This window comes from Mobula birostris, chromosome 4 (genome assembly GCF_030028105.1).
Source record: "Mobula birostris isolate sMobBir1 chromosome 4, sMobBir1.hap1, whole genome shotgun sequence".
Classification (NCBI taxonomy): domain Eukaryota; kingdom Metazoa; phylum Chordata; class Chondrichthyes; order Myliobatiformes; family Myliobatidae; genus Mobula; species Mobula birostris.
In genome coordinates this window covers 44,072,328-44,086,310 of record NC_092373.1, presented here as the reverse complement: position 1 = coordinate 44,086,310, position 13,983 = coordinate 44,072,328, and the positions used below count along the sequence as shown (strand labels likewise).

Below are 13,983 nucleotides of genomic sequence, written 5' to 3'. Positions count from 1 at the left end.
TTCAAGTTGATGCATCCCTGACCAGCTTGAGACTTTTTTTTTAAAGCTGCTGAGCACCCAACTTAATTACTGCAATGACTGCCTTCAAGTGCACTTTACTACCTCAATAAGAGTACTTTGAGGAATAAAATTGAAAAATGCTGGAAACTTTCAGCAAATCAGGCTGCATCTGTGAAAAGAAACAGAGATCATGCTTCTTGTTAAAATTTCTTTATTCCTTATCTATTCACTGTGGACAGACACTACGGAAAGGGAAACGTTATCTATAACCCATGTGCCATCCTATGGCTTACTTTTGTCCAATTTCAAAATCAGACATTTATTCATATGAATACACCTGTCTTTAAATAGGCACATTCATTAGCACTGTTGTATGCACATAACAAACTTGTAAATTTAATAACTTTTGGAAATTGAGGAACCATTAGAAAGTAATTCTGAAAGTCAATACATCCTTCTATTTATTTTGGTTGGAAAATAGCATGTATTGCTTTCAGAAACATGCTTTAAATAAGCAACTCAGTTTGCACGCTATAGTGTATTGCGCCAGAGCACTACTTTCATTCATACAGAGCTGAAACAATGAGTTCATATAATTGTAACAACTTGATGCACAAAATTTCCATTACCCTTTGTTTCATTCTGAGTTTTAATTTCTCAATTGGCAAACATGAATGTTGCAAAAATAGCTCAAAGTGAAATATTCTTTGGTCCAGACAACTATTGTCATGCACAGTGGTAGGATTCAAATACTTCATCATAAATTACTAGTAGCGTTCAACTCATTATACTAATTCAGTTAAATTGCTACACATGAAATAACATTGAGTGGATGGCTTACACAATGAATATATCACCTGAAATGCAAACATTCAAAACTGAATTATATCAAATCTATTAAAATGTTACATAAAACAGAGAGCAGTACAGCACAGTACACACCCTTCAGTCCATGTTGTGCTGACCTTTTAACTATGCCAAGATCAATCTAATTCTTTCCTCCCACATAGCCCTCCATTCTTCCTTCATCCATGTGCCAACCTAAGAATCTCTTAAATGCCTCTAATGTATCTGCTTCTGCCACTACCCACAGGAGTGCATTATATGCACTTACCACTCTTTGTGTAAAAAAACTACCTCTGACATCCCCCATACGTTCCTGCAATTAGCTTGAAATTATGTCCTCCCACATTGGCCATTGCCACCCTGGGAGAAAAAGCATGGCTATCCATTCTAGTTATATCTCTTATCTTATACACATTTATCAAATCACTTCTCACCCTTCTTCCCTCCAAAAAGAAAAGCCTCAGCTCACTCAACCTTTCCGCATAAGACACGCTCTTTACTCATCCTGGTAAATCTCCTCTGCACCATTTCCAAAGTTTCCACATCCTTCCATATAATGCGATGACCAAGAGTGAACACAATACTCCAAGTGTACTGTAAAACGTGTGATGGAAATCTGTGATTCTGACTTAAAACAGGGCTCATCTCATATACGAACCTGGGAACTCTCACTCATTAGCCCAAGTGTGTCCTGAAGCATGAATCATATGACTAGACCAGATCAGATTCCTTTTAAACGTGTTAAAATTTTAATTTTAAAAAATGCAAGAGGAAGAGTATTTGTAAGAACTACTGGAGAAATCTGACTCCTTCCATCCTTTTCATGTTGAGTCTTGTTCAGATCTATTATGTTACACTCCAGGCAAAATGTTCTTTTCAAAAATGCTGCTCAAAAATACACGAACAAGGAGCACGAGTAGGGCACTTAGGCCCTGAAACCTAACCCTCACCCACTGTTTGATAAGACCATGGCTGATAAGATTGTCACATCATCTCTGAATTCCCATTTGCCTTTCATTCTCTTGCTTTCCAAGTACCAACTTACAAATATTCAAATTCTCTGGCTTCACTGCCTTGAGGAAGCGAGTTCCAAAAGAGTCATGACCTTTTGGAAGATGAAAACTTGCCTCCCCTCTGTATTAAATGAGGGAACATTCATTTTTTAAAAAATTGTGACCTACAAGAGAAAGGAGTCTTTCTACATAAATGCTGTCAAGAACATTCAGATCCTTCCTTGTTTAAAGCTTCAGACATGGTGCAAAGTTCAAAAGTAGCTGCCAGCAAGAAAAGACATTTCTTGCAGGATATGGAATAATATTACATCTAACAAAAGTCAATGAGAGACAAAGCTTTAAAATATATTTGCATGAATGACACCATAGGGAACAAGCATTGGGAAGTAGTGGAGGCTTTCCAAGGATTCCCCTTGGTCAAGCCTTTAAAGTTAAAACAACAGTAGACAAACAAAATATCAACATAAAAATGAAAACAACAGGAATTCTGCAGATGCTGGAAATTCAAGCAACACACATAAAAGTTGCTGGTGGATGCAGAAGGCCAGGCAGCATCTCTAGGCAGAGGTGCTCTAGTCCTGACGAAGGGTCTCGGCCTGAAACGTCAACTGCACCTCTTCCTAGAGATGCTGCCTGGCCTGCTGCGTTCACCAGCAACTTTGATGTGTGTAACATAAAAAGGAAAATTGCTTGGAAATACTCAGTAGAAAAGACAGCCTCTGTGGGAACAGGCAAAGAATGATTATTAAGATGTTGCCTGACCTGCTGAGTATATCCAGAATATTCTGTTTCTACTTCAGATTTCCACCATTTCAGATTAATACTTTACAAATAAAATATTGATTTGTATATAAAAGTTATAGGCATGTCTATTCTGAAAACAGCGACAAGTTTAATGACAATGTAGATATTCCAGGATGTATTATATTTCAATCATGTAGTTTTTCCTCACTTTAGATTAATTATTTTGATGGTTGGCATTCACTGCATGGCAGAGATCAGAAGACAAAACAAATCTGAACTAAAAACAGAAGTTTCAAAATGAAAGAACAGTTTTATAAAATGAACATATTTTTCCAGCAAAAGGAATGTGCCTTTTGAACCATTGGTATACAAACTCAAAAATAGTTTATTTAATTATCTGGGATTGGAGTATTACAGTTTCCATGGTATATTTTCACTTGTCCATCGCATTTGAAGTACAGATCAAAGACATCAGCATATCCATGGTCCCGCCACCAGGTACAGAGCTGTCTGTTGTTCGTGCAGTCCAGAATGTGAAAGAGTTCTGCGTGCTCCATTCCAATCAATGTGAAGAAGTCCTGGTCGCCTAGATGGCCCTTAAAATGATACTTTTCTGCAAGTTTTCTTACCTTCACTGCATCCAAAAGCTGATTGTAAAGATCTGACTGACGCATGGCTTCTAGATTTAAGAGCATGACTCCACTATTGAAACCAGGGAGACCATCTGGCGGAGGATCACCGACGTTAGTTCTGGGGTTTTCTTGGCGGAACTGCCAGAAGGTGTGCCTTGAGAGAAGAGCAAAATAGATTAATTGAATCAATAGCTTCTCTCATGTTAATGTGGTCTCTAAGTAACAACATCAAGAATAACCCTTGATAAAAACATAGGTCCAAATTCTCCCTCGACAGTGAAGATCCATAAAAATTGTACCATTTCAGCGTTGCTCTTAGCATTCGTTCCTTAAGACCACAAGACATAGGAGCCGAATTAGGCCATTCAGCCCATTTAGTCTGTTCCACCATCCCATCATGGCTGATTTATTGTCCCTCTCAACCCCACTCTCTGGCCTTCTACTTAGCCATAGTTTAAGAACCCCAGCCTTACAACAAGTCATAATCGGGATATAATCAGGAAATGCATTAACACTTTTAAAAATATAACTGAGCAATAGGTTAATGTCCCTAATTGCATGACTGGATAGCTAATTAGCACCAGAATGCATCGTCATTGCTACAGGTTATAGTGGAGAAAGATAAACGATATAATAGAAGGCAGATCTACAATCATACCCCCATTGTAACAATGGCAGGAATTGAAAAATGCCCAATTAGCTGCAATTGCTTTCCAATGTCCTGAGGACAAGAAAGGCTGGTATATAAAAGTCCAAGACCAAGCCAAAGCACAGACTTGGCCATGGCTTTACAGAACACGTGTGGTCTGCCTGCAACAGCCATCCTGAGCACTGGTTGCAGACCATGTCAACTCCCCTTCCGTTTCCCACTTCCTTAATAGTTTGTCGTCCTTGGTCTTCTCGACTGCTGGGATGAAGCCCAAGGCAAATTGGACAAACAACACTATTTATATTCTATCCAGGTAGTCTACAATCTACTGGGATGAATAATGAGTCTTCTAGTTATAGGTCCTCACATTTTTGTCTCCCTTTTCCTCAGTACTCCACTTACCATACATCTATCTTTTCCCATTTGTCTTCCTGGCTCCTTCCATTCACAGCCTGTGTCACACCACCAATCCCATTTTCCCCAACTTCCCCATCTGGTTTCAACCGTCATTTACTTCTTCGTTCTCCTGTAATGGTTACCATACTTAGCACTTCCACTTATCTGAATCTAGCTCTGTTAGAGTTGTGCGCTCTTGTTTATCTCCCTCCCACAGCTGACTCCCATCTTCAAACTCCCTTCCTTTACCTGCCATGGGGGAACCTCCCAGTATGAAAGAGGTCCACGATGCTATCAGTAGCCTGAAAAGCAATAAAGCTACTCGTCCTGACAGGATCCCAGTAGAGATCCTTAAGGAAGCTGAACTAGCACACCTGTACTACATAAATGCCTTGCTCCTGCAGGTCTGGGAAAAGGAGCAACAGCCCTGATAACTCAGGGATGCTGTAATAGTGACCATATTCAAAACAGGTGACAAGGCAGATTGTGGCAATTACAGAGGCATCTCCCTCCTGCCAACAGGCAAATGCTTGTGCTCCATCCACAATCTGAGGTACTCTCTGGATCACAGTGTCGGTTCCATCCATCCAGAGGTACCACAGACATGATCTTCACAGAACGCCAATTACTGGAAAAATGCTGTGAACATAAGCAATTCTTACACTTGGCTTTCATAGATTTGACAAAGGCATCTGATACAGTCAACCACCACGCTCTCTGGTGTATACTATCAAGACATAACTGCCCGGACAAGTACTTACAAATACTGATGGCATGTCAGCTACAGTACTCAGCAATTGCGGGGCTTAATCAGAACCCTTCACTGTCAAGACTGGAGTCAAGCAGTATCATTGCACCCACCCTATCTGTCATCTTTATTACTGCCATTCTTCACCTCATTGGCCAAGAACTGCCACAGGGAATCCCAGTTGTGTATAGAATGGACAACAGGCTTTTCAACCTCAGCTGGTTCAAGGCCAAGAACCAGGTCAGCACCACCACTATTGTGGACCTTCAGTATGCAGATGGCAATGCCATCACAGTACACTCTGAAAAAGGCCTCCAATGTATCCTTAATGCCTTTGCCAAGGCACACAGAGCCCTGGGTCTAGCTTTGGATATAAAAAAGACATAGGTCCTATATCAGCCACCACCCCAACCATCCATTTAGCCAGCCCTCCGTAAAAGTTGACAATATCACCCTTGAAAATGTAGACCACTTCCCCTACCATAACAGCACTCTCTCTTCAAAAGCAGATATTCATTGACTCAGAGATCAACCACTGCCTCAGTAGTGTTAACTGAGCCTATACAAGATTAAGGAAAAGAGTCTTTGAAGACTGTGACCTTCAGGTCCAAACAAAACTTTTGCAGTCTATCGGGTAGTTGTCCTTCCTATGGTACTGTATGGAACTGAATCATGGACCACCTACAGTAGACATGTGAAAGCCCTGGAAAAATACACCCTATCCTCGTTATATGCGTCTTCAGACTATGCGGATTACAGTTATGCGAGGAACCGATTTCTACCAATGTCTCGTTATATGCGTCCAAAACTCACAGTTATGCGAGGAGCACTGCTTTCCCGCCAATACAAGTCACGTGTGCACACCTCACAGTCTCACTGTTGGGACGAGAAGCACCGCTTCCCGCCAATACAAGTCAGGTGCACGCGCCTCACAATCTCTCTCCCACCACTCTCGCATTGGTCTTGGCAAGGTGTGGATGCGCGATCTAAAACTTCTGTTGGTTTTACCTACGGTGCAGTGATTTTGCACTTGAAATATTTAACTATGCCTCCTAAGCATCCAACGTCATGTCCTGGGCCGTCAGCCGAGCGGCAGAGAACCGCTTTAACACTTGGAAAAAAGTTGGAAATTATAAACAGCGTGGCATCAGCTGAAGGTAACACAGCTCTGGGATGCTACTGCTGGGACAGAATCTTGCCTTTAAAGTTCTTTTGTTGCTTGATAATGCACCAGCCCATCCTAAACATTTGGACAGCATTCATCCTAACATAAAGTGTGTTTCCTGCCGCTTAACACAACGTCGCTGATTCAACCACTCGACCAAGGTGTGATCCACATTCAAGGCATATTTTTTCTAACCGCGAACTATCTCTTAGATGCTGCAAGCAACAGACGATTTTGAAAATCCCGGGAGCTTACCAACGGCAATGGAATGGTGGAAGTCGGAACACTTGGCACAAATGGCGATGGACATGGACCCACGTTTAGAATCAGCATCTTATTCAAATCGGTAACACCTTCTGCTGCCGGCAGTTCTAAGAGTTCTGTGAGTCTCCCTTCACCCCTTGCTGTGCTTGATATGATCCTGACGACCACAACCATCCACCTTATCCATGTAAAGCTGCCCGACACCACAACAACCACTCATCTCCCAGAGCGAACACACCTGCCACTGTTGGTGAGTACTGTACACCCCCGGATGTTAACTTTCTATGATTTATTACATTGAATATCACCTTAAATTGATGAAATATAATACAAATGTTGTCTTGTAGTACTGCTTTTGTGTCGTATTGGTATGAAAATGTGAATAAATTACAGATAAAACATATTTAGGAAGCCATCCAGAATGCATCCCTATTTTCTCCATTTAAATAATTATTCACATTATGCGTCAGCTTCGAGGAATGTATCCCCTGCATATAACGAGGATAGGGTGTACTACCAACAAAACTTATGAAAGATTTTGAGTATCATCTGGAAGGATAGACACACTAAGAGCAATGTACTGGAAGAGGCCAACATGAACAGCATTTCCACCACGATAAAGCAACACCAACTCTAATGTCATTCCAATGCCCAACTCATGTCACCCCAAACGGATCTTTTACTCCCAGCTGAGGGAAGGTCAGCAAGGCCTGGTGGGCAAAGGAATGCTTTAAAGATGACATCAAAATTAACCTGAAGAAATTGAACTTTACGTCTAAAAACTGGGAAGACATTGCAGACAGCAGATGCACCTGGAAGAAATCTGATCAAGAAGGACCTGCGTTACACGAGCGTGATCTCCGCTGTGCTGCAGAGAACAAGCAGGAGCCGCGAAAGGAAAGAAAGAACAACCAAAATCCCACCCACTAATCACAGCCACCACTTAGTTGGGTCCACACTGCTCCAGAATATGTGATCCTGGACTGGCCTCTACAGCTGCCCGAGGACCCACCAATAGACAACCCCCAAGGAGAACGTCTTACAAGACTTTAATGATCGCACTACTACTGCCACCACCATAATCTTTCTCCATCAGTCCACGAATCTCCTTGGTATCCATCCTTGTTAATCCCCCTGTCCTCTCTCTGCTGGTCATCTCACCTCTGCACTCAGTTCTGATGTAGGGTTTCAAAACAACGCTGATTTCTTTCCTCCCACTGATGTTGTCTGATCCAGTGATCTTCTCCTGCAGATTGTATTTTGCTCCACATTCCATCACTTACAGTGCCTTGTGTTTCCACTGACATACAGTACAGTTTTGCTTACAGAGTCAGAGTCTTACGACATAGAAATAGGCCCTTCAGCGCAACTCATCCATATTATCCAGAGACAGTCGCATCTGCCTGTGTTCGGATGAGATGCATCCCAGGGTGCTGAAGGAATCGGCGGAGGTTATAGTAGACACGTTGGTAATCATTTACCAAAACTCCAGGCTCTGGGCAGGTTCCGGCAGATTGGAAGACAGCAAATGTCATGCCACTTTTTAAAAAAGGATGCAGGCAAAAGACGGGCAACTATAGGCCAGTTAGCTTAACATCTGTACTCGGGGGAAATCCTTGGAGCTGTCATTAAGGAAGAAATAGTGAAACATTGAGAAAGGAGTGGTTCCATTAGACCGATAGAGCATGGATTCAGAAAGGGCAGGTCCTGTTTGACAAACTTACTGGAGTTCTTTGAGGACATAATGAATGCAGTGGATAGAAGGGAAGAGGTGGATGTCGTATACTTGGATTTCCAGAAGGCGTTCGATAAGGTGCCGCACAAGATACTTATAAATAAGATACAGATGCATGGAGTCGGAAGAAGTGTATTGGCATGGATAGTGGGTTGGTTAATCGACAGAAGGAAGAGAGTTGGTATAAATGGGTGTTTCCCTGGTTGGCAGTCAGTGGTGAGTGGGGTGCCGCTGGGGTTGGTGCTGGGACCATTTACACTGACGATTTGGAAGAGGAGACTGAGTGTAGCGTAGCAAAGTTTGCTGATGACACTAAACTGAGTGGAAAAGCAAATTGCACAGAGGATGTGCAGAGTCTGCAGAGGGATATAGATAGGCTGAGTGAGTGGGCCAAGGTCTGGCAGATGGAATACAACGTTGGTAAATGCGAGATCATCCACTTTGGAAGGAATAATAGAAGAGCAGATTATTATTTAAATGGTGAGATTGCAGCATGCAGTTGTGCAGAGGGACTTGGGAGTGCTTGTTCATGAATCGCCAAAAGTTGGCTTGCAGGTACAACAGGTTATTAAGAAGGCACATGGAATGTTGGCCTTCATTGCTAGAGGGATTGAATTCAAGAACAGGGAGGTCATGCTGCAACTATACAGGGTACTGGTGAGGCCTCACCTGGAGTACTGTGTACAGTTCTGGTCTCCATACTTGAGGAAGGATATACTGGCTTTGGAGGCAGTGCAGAGGAGGTTCACCAAGTTGACTCCAGAGATGAAGGGGTTAACCTAAGAGGAGAGATTCAGTCGCCTAGGACTATACTCTTTGGAGTTCGCAAGAATGAGGGGGGATCGTATAGAAACACACAAAATTTTGAAAGGGATAGGTAAGATAGAAGTAGGAAAATTGTTTCCATTGGTAGGTGAGACTAGAACTAGGGGATATTGCCTCAAGATTCAGGGGAGAAGATTTAGGACAGAGATGAGGAGAAACTATTTTTCCCAGAGAGTGGGGAATCTGTGGAATTCCAGGGAAGTAGTTGAGGCTTCTTCACTAAATATATTTAAGATACAGTTAGATAAATTTTTACATAGTAGGGGAATTAAGAGTTATGGAGAAAAGGCAGGTAGATGGAGCTGAGTTTACGGACAGATCAGCCAGGATCTTATTGAATGGCGAGGCAGGCTCGATGGGCCAGATAGCCTACTCCTGCTCCTATTTCTTATGTTCTTCTGTTCAGTCCAAAACCCTCTAAATCTCTCTTCTCCATGCATTTGTCTGGATGGCTTTTACATCACCAATAGTCAGCATGATTTTGCCGTATCTTACAAACCTCCTGCAGTTCTTGAAAGAGGGAACTCAAGGGATTAATGAAAATAAGAGTACATATTCATATGGACTTTAGTAAGGTCTCAGAAAAGATCCCACATGTTAGGATTATCTGAAGGATTGATTGAATGGAATTCAGGGTGGCTAGTGAGGTGCTAATCAGTACTAATCAACAATTTTGAAAATCTGGCCTCCATACCTCTCTCTGAAACTGGATTCTTAACTTCCCCACTGGGACACCACAGTCAGTACAGATTGGTGATAACATCTCCTCTTTGCTAACAATCAATACAGGTGCACCTCTAGGATGTGTGCTTAGCACACTGCTCTACTCTCTCTACACTCATGACTGTGTGGCTAGGCACAGCTCAAATGCCATCTGTAAATTTAATGATGACACCACTGTTGTTGGCAGAATCTCAGATGGTGACGAGGAGACGAAGAGAAGCGAGATAGATCGGTTGACTGAGTGCCATCACAACAACAACTTTGCATGGAATGTCAGCAAGACCAAGGAGATGATTCTGGTCTTCAGAAAGGGGAAGTTGGGAGAATACACAGCAGTCCTCAATGAGGGGATCAAAAGTGGAAAGGCTGAGCAACTTCAAGACCACCACACTGATGCAGTTATGGCCAAGGCATACAGCTGACCATACTTCATTAGGAGTTTGAGGAGATTTAGTACGTCACCAAAGACTCCAGCAGATGTCAACAGATGTATGGTGCAGAGCATTCTGACTGGTTGTATCACCGTCTGGAATGGAGGCATCAATGCACAGGATCGTAAGAGGCTTCAGATGATTGTTGATTTAGTCACTCCATGACAGGCTCAACCCTCCCCAGCATTAATGCCATCTTCCAAAGGTGGAGCATCAAGAATGTGAAATCGAACATTAAGGATGCAGAGGAAGGTACAGGAGCCTGAAGACCCACACTCAACATTTTAGGAAGAGCTTTGTCCTCTCTGCCGTCAGATTTCTGAATGGTCCATGAATTCATGAACACTACCTTGCTATTTCTCTTATGTACAATTCATTTTTGATGCAATGCATAGTAAATTGTCATGCCAGTATTGTACCTGCTGCTACAAATAACAACTTTCATGACATACCTCAGTGACAATAAACCTGACTTTGATTCAGAGGTGGATTCACAGTTGGAACAATAATAAGAAGCAGAGGCAGATGGTGGAAAGCCAATTCTCTGACTGGAGGCCTGCGGCTAGTGGGGTGCCACAGAGATTAGTGTTGGGATCACTGTTAGATATTATCTATGTAAATGACCTGAATAAGAATGTACAAGTCACGAGCAGCAAGTTTGCTGAAGCTACTAAATTAGGGGGTCCTGTTGACAGTGAAGCAGGTTACAATAAATTGCAGCCCAAGTCTTGATCAGTTAGGGAATGGACTGAGGAATGGCAGATGGGTTTCAACTTAGATGAGCATGAGGAGACTATTTTGGACGTTCAAACCAGGGTAGTATTTGTACAGTGACAGTCAGAGCACTGACAAGTGTGACAGAACAGAGGGACCTTGGAGAACAAGTACACAGTTCACTCAAAGCAACCAAGCCAGCAGACAAGGTGAAGGGGGTGAGTAGCATGCTGCCCTTCAGCAGTCAGGGCATTGAGTTTGGAACCACTGACATTACGGTTCAGTTATATAAGCCATTGTTGAGATCACACTTGGGGTGCTGTGCACAGTTTTGGTCACCCTGTTATACGAAAGACATTTTCAAGCTGGAGAGAGTATAAGACTCTCCAAGACCGGAGGGAGAGATTGACCACACCATATTACAGTTGGCCCTCCTTATCCACAGGGGATTGGTTCCTGGACCCCCACCTCCCCCCCCAACCCCCGCCGCCGCAGATACCAAAAAACACGGATGCTCAAGTTCCTTATTTAACCTGTCTCAGTGCAGTGGAGTTTAGGACCCAGTGGAGCTCTGAATCTGCAGTGTTTCTGTTCACGAAAATAATCACGATTGAAAATAAAGTGGAAATAATAAAGCGACTGGAAAGAGGTGAAACGCCATCGGTCATTGGAAAAGCATTAGGCTACGGTCAGTCAACGATCGGAACAATTTTAAAGGATAAAGTGCGAAAGGCCCTGCCCCGGTGAAACCTACAATTATTACTAAGCAACGCAGAGGTTTAATTATTGAAATACATGCGTTTCTTAAGTGTCTTATATGCATAGAAAGGTAAAATATATATTATATACTAAGACAAACGTTTGACTAACTGACGCTAAATAATACTGGATGTACCTGTTCCGACTTACTTAGTAAGAGAACTTCTGGGTTTTTTTCGATCCCGATCTGTGGTAACCTACGCACACCCTCCCGTATACTTTAAATCATCTCTAGATTACTTATAATACCTAATGCAATGTAAATGCTATGTAAATAGTTGTTATACTGTATTGTTTAGGGAATAATGACAAGAAAAAAAAGTCCGTTCATGCTCAAACAACAAGTGCTGGAGAGAGAACTGGGTTTTCCCGATTCACATTGGTTGAATCCACGCATGCGGAACCCGCGGATAAGGAGGGCTGACTGTATTTTTTTCCCTGGATTGCAGGAAAGTGAGGGATGACCTCACAGAGGTTTATAAAATCATGAAGGGTATGGATAAGGTGGACGGTCACAGTCTTTTCCCAGGGTTGAGGAGTCCAAAACTAGAGGGCACAGGCACAAAATAAAAGGAGTAAAATTCAAAAGCGACCTGAGAGATAACTTCTTTACATAGAAGGTACAGTGCATCTGGAATAAGGTGCTAGATGAAGTGGCGAGGCAGGTACAATTAGGAATGGAAGGAAGGGCTTAGAAGTTTATGGGCCGAATGCAGGCAACTGGGACTAGAAGGGAGGATGCTGTGGTAGATATGGACCAGCTGGGTAGAAGAGACTATTTCTATGCAGTATTAATCCATGACATGTTGTTAATGTACCTGCCTCAGCCACTATTTCAGGCACTTCATTCCAAACGCACACTACCATTTGTGTGAAGAAGCTGTCCCAGATGTCTGTTTTAAATCTCTCACCCCTGATCTGAAAAACCGGGCCTTCATGCTTTTCATACTTCCTCGCAGGGCTTTTGCCCTATCTATGCCTGTCGTGATGTCATATATTTCCATCAGGTCATACCTAAATCTCCTGCGTTCCACCTCAAGGCAAGCTTTCTTTCAACTCTGTGGGTGAATCAAGTCTCAAAAACCTATGAAGGGGCGCTTATCATTTCTCAACTCAACAGGCCCATTTTATCAAATTGGTCAATTGGGATATTATCACAGAGACACAAGAGATACTGCATGTGCTGGAAATCTTGAGCAACACACACATGAAATGCTGAGGGAACTCAGCAGATCAGGCAGCATCTTTGGAGGGAAATGAATGGTCGATGTTTTTGGCTAAGACCTTTCTTCAAGACTGGAGAGAAAGGGTGCAGAAACCAGAATGGAAAACTACATGTGCTCACTACATTACACTGATAGAATAAACCTTTAATAAACTACAAATAGCATGGCTAGATCTTACAAGGTGTTGCACTTGGAGTGAGAATGAGATCGCAATCAAGGTGCACAAGCTTTGGGACCAGGCAAGGCAAACGTGCTTCTGGATGAAGGGTGCACACTAGCGTTGAAGGCTCAAAGAAAAACACAACTGTAACTACTTACTTTCCTTGTGAGGTATGAATGTGCAACATGCCAGCCCCTGCATTTGGACATGTGACAAGAGACAGGGTCTCAAAGCTCAAGCAAAAGTTGAGCATGTGCGCTGTGTGAAGATCTTATTTCAATTACTGATGTTCAATATACGCTAACTGGTAGCTTTTCATATTGAGTGAGAGAGGAGGAGAGCCCACAGAATGAAAAGGGCAATGCACCTTAGAAGAGGTGCAGTATATGATACAATTGTGACTTTAAAAATCTCAGAGGCATGAGAAACAATGGAATTAAGCAACAGTATCTGTAATATGTTGCTGATCTGAAGGAACAAAATGCTTTAGTCTGTAGCCAAATTAAGACCCAGTAAATGATTATAGTCTTATGCTTCCTGCCTTTCATCAACAGCAGGTTTTGTAGTGAAATCCTAAATAAACCTCAGATAATGCTTTCTAATTGCAGTCAGGAGGCAGTAGGAGGTAAATAATAAGCTGTGAACAAACCAAACTGCTTGAAATAACTGAATATAATTAAGCAGTATAAACCTTGATGTTTTAATTTACAGGGCCATATGTTATATTGTTGACTGCAGATATCCTACAATAGAACATTCTCAGAAGGCACATTGAAATTCTTTTGATTTTTTTTATTAGAATAAATGCAAATGACGCAAGGTTTGTTGTTGGAATGTAAACAAACTGAACATTCCTTTCAATTGGTATTGCCATGGAAATGTACCCTAACTTTGCATTTTACTTTTTAAATGAAACTATCAGCTTTTGACAAAACCTTTCTACCAAAGTTTCT

The 13,983-nt window shown here is 42.2% G+C and overlaps 1 protein-coding gene across 1 annotated transcript in view; it reads right to left on the bottom strand.

Annotated features, from left to right (window-relative positions):
* Nucleotides 1-221: 221 nt before the first annotated feature.
* The window catches only part of xxylt1 (xyloside xylosyltransferase 1), a 174,687-nt gene continuing 160,925 nt past the window's right edge, over nucleotides 222-13,983 (bottom strand). Inside the window, exon 4 of the mRNA XM_072255283.1 lies at nucleotides 222-3,389. Within this exon, the coding sequence (XP_072111384.1) occupies nucleotides 2,993-3,389 (397 nt within the window). The 3' untranslated portion in view covers nucleotides 222-2,992. The remainder of the gene's footprint in view (nucleotides 3,390-13,983) is intronic.